At 47.3% G+C, this 7,876-nt stretch overlaps 1 protein-coding gene across 3 annotated transcripts in view; it reads right to left on the bottom strand.

Annotated features, from left to right (window-relative positions):
- Nucleotides 1-761: 761 nt before the first annotated feature.
- LOC129125800 (vascular endothelial growth factor receptor kdr-like) overlaps nucleotides 762-7,876 on the bottom strand; it is a 130,007-nt gene continuing 122,892 nt past the window's right edge. For all 3 annotated transcript variants that reach the window (XM_054641447.2, XM_077185961.1, XM_077185962.1), the window contains one exon: nucleotides 762-6,028. In XM_054641447.2, the coding sequence (XP_054497422.2) occupies nucleotides 5,824-6,028 (205 nt within the window). In that variant the 3' untranslated portion in view covers nucleotides 762-5,823. The remainder of the gene's footprint in view (nucleotides 6,029-7,876) is intronic.

Genomic DNA, 7,876 nt, shown 5'->3' with positions numbered 1-7,876 from the left:
TGTAAAAAAAAAAAATCTCATTTTTTTTCTGCTGGTAGTTACCTGCTGTGCCACCAAAGTGGAAAGAGGAATGGGATTGGTATTCCAGAAAAAGCAGCCAGCTGGTGAGGAAAGTGGCAGCAGGTCTGCTGCACTTGGATGGAGCTGGGAGATTTTTTCCCTTGGCATTCTGAATGTTAAACCTTCACAACAATGGAATAATCTGTATTTCAACAGTGCAAAGTTTAATTCAAAAGAGAATTCAGTAACGTATTGGGAAGTATTTATTTAATGGTGTTCTTTTTAGAATATTATGGCAAGCCAAATCCAACACAGCCTCTGGAATTTTGAGGCTGAAGAAGCCCCAGATGCCCCATGTTGTGCAGATTATCTGCACAGATCCTGCACTGACACGCTCTGGTGACCAAGGGCTGTCCTCAGCAGGCAGAATCGTGATTCTCTCTTTTCTCTCAGCCCCATTTATTGAGATATCTTGGAAGTAACCAGACACAATGTCTGTTCTTGGCAGAGGCTGGTTTGCTGCATTTCTCCAGCAAATTGCCCATTTCTTTCAGAGGTCTGTGAATCTTTCAAGCAAACGCAGTGGGCAGCTCTCTCTGAGCAGTGTGGCAGCCTCTGTCCTAACTTTGGAACCCCCTGTAGAAATTTGGATGAGATCTATGCCTTGCAAAAGTCTCTCAACACTGCTGCATTATTTATTTTTATTCTGCTCCAAGGACAAGGCTTTTCAAACCAAGAGATGACACAGAGGAGCCCTGGGCTGTATAAATATAGAATCTTTTTATTTTTTTGGTTAATAGATACAGTACAATTTTTGACTACATAAGAAAGCATTGTTTTCAGTGCATACATTCTTCAGGCAGACAGGAACATGGCAGACAAACACTCCTTGGTGCTTTGAACATGGCACTTGGTTTATTTCTGTAAGTCCCAAGTTCCTGGCTTTTCCCAGTTTTCCTTAGTTTATTTCTGTAGGTCCCAAGTTTCTGTTTTTTCCCAGTTTTCAGTGGCTGCTTTGACAACTCAAGGTCTAAGGAAAAATGAATTTAGTGCTACCAGGAGAACAGGACAGTGCTCAGTGCATCCCATATTGGTCTCCCTGTCACCCTTGTGGTCCCAGCTGACCCAGGCCAGCAGGTTTTCCTTTCTATGTTCACAAAAATGGCAATAACAATGTCAAACAAACCACCAGGGCTTGGGCTCAACACCCCCACAGTCCCCTGTACTGCCTGACTCCTGAGAGGCCCAAATCCCAAACTCCTCCCTGAATTTTATTGTGTAAGTTGGTACTGGTGCTGTGACTTTGGCAAAATTCTTTCTGTTCTTTTGTGGTGTAGTAAAAACCCAGGAAAATGGATCTCAGTGTTTGGCCATTACATTTCCAGGGAGAGAAAAAAAGAATTATTGCTGCCTTTTGTGTTTTTAATTCACTGTATGATAAGAAAAAGCCTCTAGGCTGATCTGTGAGTGTGATTCTGATCCTGAGCAATTCCTGTGCTCAGGGAAACCTGATAATGCTTATCTTGCTCTGTAGCTACTTGCTACAGGAACTGTTTGCAGCAGTTCCTGGTGTGTCCCCTTGGTGCTGCTGGGATTTAGGATCCTGGAGCCCAGCCCCCATCCCCAGAGCTGGGAGAGGCCAGATGGAATCTGCAGAGTGAGGCAGGACACGAAGGATAAGGGAGGGGAACATCAGGAACCAGCCTGGCAGCTGAGATTCCTGCAGGGAGCACGAGAGCACACCCAGTGCCAGGAACACCTGGGTGCTCTGGGGCTCCTGGCATTGGCCCAGCAGGTGAGGGAGGAGGCTCAGGGCCACTGGGATGTCAGCAGGAGCCCTGAGTGTGCTCACCTGCAGCTACCAGGGGGTTTGTTTGACACCATTACTCAGACTTGGACTTTTATCTGATTTCCTTGACATCCCAAGCAGGTACTTGGGATACACCTTGCTGGGGATCCCCTTCTTGTGGGGATAACTTGGGAGAACCTTACAGAAACCTCATTGCTTGAGGAAAGGACTCTGGGAAAGATCACATTCACACAGTCACCAGCCTTCATTTTGCTCCAGACACCAATATTGAAATATCAGTAGATTAAAAAGCTTCTCCTATTCAGGGAAGGACACAAAGAGACTTCCAGACAAACTAATACAAACTAGTTTTCCTTGGCTATATATAGAGGGTTTAATGTGAAAATCTCACTTTAGATTATCTAGTTCAGCCTCTGCAAGCACAGGATAAACAGCAGTGAAATGATCCTACACCTATCTTAGGGAAAAGGCAGAGCAAAGCAATCCAAAGGGACTGGGAGAGCAAATAACAAGAAACAGATGAAAAGTAGAGAGAAGAGGAGACAGGAGATTGTTCCAACCCCAGCCTGAACAAGAACATGCAGGTGAAGGCACTTGGACACCTGGTGGGAGGTGATTGTTGGAGAAGAGACAACAAAATTCCATGGAGAGCTCTGAGCTCCTTTGCCCTGGTTCTCTGGGCTTCCAGGAGCACAAAAGCAGGAGGAGTGAGCACCATCAAAGGAAACAAAGGGACATGTTAATACAGATCCCACTGAGCTCAGGTTAGAGAAAGCAGCTGGCAGACAGGAGTCGAGTAAGAATCCCTGAGAAGTCTGAAAAAATAATAAACATCACATCATTGAAACAATTTACCCCTTCTGATCCTCTAGCCAATCCACCAGCCTCCAATTAAAACCCAGGCAGTGGGAATCCCTCACCTTTAACACATGCTGCACATGGTGACACTTCCAGGAATGAGATAAACCTGCCAAATTCCTCCAGATTCCTGTTTCCTAACTGAAACTAAATAAATGGAGAAGAAGTGAGAGGCAGAGGCACTCCCAGCCAAGAGAGCTGCTGTGCCATGGCACTAATGGGGCACTGTAAACTGGAGCCTGGCCTGCAAGCATTAGTGAAATGTTTAGTACAATACTTAACTCTGTTACATCTGAGTAGTTCTTTCTTTTTGGACTAAAATGTTACAAATTTTACCATATAAATGAAATACTATATTTGTTGCTACAAGGTACACTATATACATCATTGGAAGAAGAGAACAATAATTAAATTAAGGGAGGCGAGAGAAGGACAAACAAAATATTAGTAAATAAAATAGAATATGTTCAATAATACTTTTCAGGCAATACTTTTGCTTGTTACATTTACTATAAGGAGGAAAAAAAATCTTCCATGAAATAACATTGGAAACAGCTGCCCAAACATCAGTCAGTCCCTTCCATCGCTGCTGTGCTCAGGACATTCTCAATTCTGCCACTGCAGAGGAGCCCTCAGTGGGGCTGTCAGTGCAAGCTGGGCTTTAACCAGCTGGAGCACTGGAGCTGTGCCCTGTGCCACCACCTCAGGTGGCACAGAAGGGCTGGTGGCTGTCACTGAGAAGGGCCCTGGCTCCCCAGTGTGCTCCTGTGCCTCTGCCCTTGGGGGAACCCTGCAGCTCATCCTGCACAGGGGGGACAGGGGAGGCCCCGTGCTCAGCTCCCCCAGCAGAGCTTCCCAGGTTCCTCAAAACACAGAGCATACCTGCAGGTTCTGTTCCTACATTTCACAGCTCCTCACTGAAGGTTTTTCAGCGCCGTTTTCTCACCCTCCAGCCCAAGGTGCAGTAACAAACATCTCCAGCTGAGGCCATCAACAGCAGAGCCACACACAGGCTGCACCTTCTCTTCCTTTGCCTCATCAGTCACTTATTTCCACAAGAACTGATGGATTGATCAGTCAGTTGATTGATCAGAGCTATAGACAGCAAACAGTGTTTGATGAAAATCCAATCCAGTGAGCTTCCTGGGGCTCATCAGAATCCTTTCCCAGTAGTTTCTTCTCTTCTCTGACCAGCTCTACTTAATACATAGGTACTAAAATACAAAGCAGTGCAAAATGACCATAAAGCAACTACGGCCCACACCTATCTAGCAGGTGCACTATGAGCAGGGGGCTCTGGAGGGACTGCAGGTGATTTATAAGGGACTCTGAAGTCAAGGAGAAGAAGCAGTGCAGTTCCCCAGAGCCCATCCTTCAGATGCTTGAGAGTTCACAGTTAACGTGGGGTGGGTTTGGAGATTTGTTTTCCCCTTTGATAATACCTGAGGCTTGTTTGTGATTCCTTCAGCACAGCCCACTGCAAGCACTCATCCAGAAAACTTCCTTGGCTGCTGCGAGGGCGTGCAGCTGTCTTTGCCAAGGTAACAGCATCATTTTGCAAGGCTTGGATTTCATCCCCCTCTAGTCTGAATCATGAAAAAAAAAATCTTTTTCCACTGAAGAAGTCAAATGGAGGGAGAAAAGGAAAGGGTTGTGCAGAGCTTGGAGGGGAAACTGCACAGGGAGCCATTTCCAGATCAGTTTGTAACTCAGGAGGTTACAGCCCTCGCTGTCAGTGAACATCTTACTCATCCTGGTTTTTTCTCCTTGCAACCTGGAGACCTTTCCTTCCTAAATTTTAAAGCCAACTCTGATTGTTACAGAGCACATGAAAGGCTAAGGATGGTTTGCTGATTTGTGAGGCTGCTGTGATGATGCACAGGGCACACAGGGCACCTGGGCACATTTGTAACAGTCCCTGCCACCCACAGCTCTGGGGCAGGGGCAAACCCACTGTCAGTGTCTCACAGGGGAGAATTTGTGATCCTTTCAGTCCTGCTGCAACAACAGCTTTGAATTACCCTGGACCCAGGAAGGGCTTTGCATTTGATACCAGTATTTACCTTGGCAAGACAAAGAGAATTGTGTGTCACATGGGCTTGCAGCTTAACAGGGAGAGTATCCCCAGGATCAAACCCTTGGGCACCCCCACAGAAACCAGAGGAAATGCTATTTTCTGTTTTGTGTGCTGTTTTAGTAAATAGCCTGTGTGCAGAAAGGAAACATAAAAATGCTGCTGCCCTGCTGGTGCCTCAAGGGTGTGTGTGAGTTTTTGTGTAACTCTTGTGCTGGTAATGAGAGTTTTCTGCACATTCACACAAAGGTGTGTGTGAGCTGGGAAGTTCTGTTTGAGTTGAGAAGGTTCTTGCTTCAGGCAGTGATTTTGCCTTGCAACCATTACAGAGCATCTCCAGCAAGGTTCCCTATTGCATGTCTGCAGAATAAACTGCTGTTGGAACAAGGGCAAAGCCCAGGGCCTCAGATTTAACCCCACTGTGTGCCCTGCTGCCCCCCAGAGCAGGCACACGAGCACTGCCAGCCTGCTCTGGGCCATGCCATCTTTAGGAGTGTGTCCTCTGGGCAGTGGAAATTACTAAATCCAGATTGCAACCAGAATAGCTTGGATTGCAAAATATTTCTATTATTTGGATTTCAGAAATATTTACAGGAGGTGAAATCCCAAGTTAGGAAGGGTGTTTGAGCTTTTCTCCAAGCCCAAAACATTCATGTGCTGCTGCTGTTTTCAACAGATCCCTTCCAGCACTGGCCTAACCAATCCCTGCAGGATGTGTCAGGGCCAGCAGCTTGGATCTTGTGTTCCCAACCAGCTTGGCATGACCCTCATGGGGTGAGTGGGGATGCAGGGACCTGGGCAGTGCCAAGGAACAGCCCCAGGCAGGGGGAGGAGTGGCAGCAGTTCAGGGCTCCAGCTCCCACCATGACCCTGACAGACAATGCCATTAATTCACTGCAGATCTTGCAACAGGCCTTTAAAGAGAAGAGAGAAGATGCTCTGAAATTGTTTCTAATCCCATCTGAGATGTGCCAGAAGAAACATGTGAAGCATGATCCCAGCAGAGTTCCCTCCTGTTTCACCCAGGCTCCCTGGGGCACAGCAGAGCCTGGCAGGGCTGAGCTCAGCCCCTGGGCCCTGCCTACACTGGGGGGGCTGAGTAGTGCATGACAGAGTTGTAGTCTGGGGGAGGGCTGTGGCACTCCAGGCTGGGATCCATGGGGAGCAGGACAGAGTCTTCCAGGGGGAACTCCATGGTGTCCTCTTCCACCTGCACTGCTGGCTGGTACTTGACAGTCTCGTGGTCAGCCAGGATGGATTCCTTGCTCCTGCTGACAGCTCTCCTCCTGTTGGGAGCAAACATGGGCATGTATCCAGCCTGACTCCATAACCAATGGTCAAAATGATTTCTTGAAGAAATAAATATATAAATATATCCATTTACCTCTATGGCATTCTGTAAGACAATTTTGCTGACTGGATGAGGGAACTGAGGTATTTTAAATAACTCTGTGTTTTAAAAGTACATTTAGGAGTAATTCCAGCTCTGCTGCCCTGTCCTTTCAGCTCACCACATTTCAGTGCACCAGAGATCTCTTACTTGTAAAGGCACCTGTCCTGTACACACAGTAATATCCTCCCTCATCGTTCTGACACAGGTCAGTAAAAATTTGACTTTCCTGAAAGCAGAACTGAAGGCTATGACTTTTCTTGAAGCATAATAAGGGATGAAATACTGAATAATCTCTGGCAGACTCTAATTTAAACCAATCCTGAAAGCAGGAGCGTGTGTTGAACATACCCAGGCAGTGCAGGGCAAAATCCCATTTATATTCCCCAGCCCTTGAACATTCCTGACCCAGGGGCTGCTGAAGGGCAGTGCTTTGCAGCATCCCAGCTGCTTTTGTTCCCTGTCTTCCCCTGCTGCAGGTGATGAAGGGTGGGACAGAGCAATTTCCATCACATGGAGCAGCCTCAGGGTTGAAAGCAGGAGAACCCTGAGATTTGTGTCACAAAGTGACCTCGAGGAACAGCAAGGGCTGTGGAGAACTCAGAAGGTTCTTTCTGTCACAGGCTGCCTTAAAAAGGATGTTCTGTCAGTCTTTGCACTTCCACGGTGCAAAACCAGGACACTGAGCAGCTCCTTGGAAGAGGCCTGGACAGCTGAGGGGTGCTCTAAAGGGTTCCAGTGTGAGAGTGGCCTCTGAGCTGCTGCACTTTGCTCAGGACCCTTTAACTGCAGCTCTGGGGAAGGAGCCTCAGCCACAGACTCATCACAGCACTGCTGAAGCCTCAGCTCAGAATGGCTTGAATGTGCCTGGGAGAATGAAAAATCAGGCAGTGCCCAAGCACTTTGTGTGTATGTGCTTCATATGTGTTTAAAGTAGTATCAAGTTACATTTTAATGACCCTAAACCAAATCTGAACAGTCAACAGTTCATCAAATAATTGTAGAATTCATTACACTCATTTTATTGGCACTTGTGCAGTGCTTGCAGTCCCCAGCAGCTGCTCATTTTCTCACTGGGGTGCTTTAGGAAGAAAGCAGAGCCAGTTCCTGCTCCAGGAACCAAACCAAAGCCAGGAGCCAGACACAGCAACTGCAGGGAGGGCAGCAAAGCCATGAGTAGGAAAATAGCAGATCCAGGACAGGAACTGTGTGTGTGTGATGTTTTTTGGGTGGTACAGCAGACAGAGCAGGCTGAATGGCCACACAGAGCTCCTTTCAGCTGGAAAGGGAAAATCTGCCCTGCTGGGTTCTGCTGCTGGGACTTTACAAGTTGTGTTCTCTCTGAATCTGGAACCTGTCAAAAGTTTCAGGTTTCCCACAAGCTGCAGATATTTCCACTGGCTGACAGAACCAGTGTCACTATATTAAAAAAATAATTACAATTTTTGCTGGTTCTGGAAAGATCCCAGGTGTTCAGAGCACTGGCTGGAGCAGAGCAGTGGTTCCTGCTCTGTGCACAGGCACAGATTCAGTCACAGCACACAGCTGAGCTCTGCTCAGCTGCAGTGGGACATGGGCTGGTTAATTTAGGCTCTGATTTTAGTGTTCTGGTCTGGCTTTCCATGGCAGCTTTGCATCTCCAGCTTTGGGGAGTGAACCTGAGCTGTAGGAGCCAGCCCACCACGTCCTGCATGCCTAGGATGAGCCTGGCTTCCAGGACTGCTGCAGTTTATAGAACAGAGCT

The sequence above is a fragment of the Agelaius phoeniceus genome, chromosome 14, assembly GCF_051311805.1.
Source record: "Agelaius phoeniceus isolate bAgePho1 chromosome 14, bAgePho1.hap1, whole genome shotgun sequence".
NCBI lineage: Eukaryota > Metazoa > Chordata > Aves > Passeriformes > Icteridae > Agelaius > Agelaius phoeniceus.
Note: the sequence above shows the minus strand (reverse complement) of the source record. Positions and strands in the feature narration are given on the sequence as shown.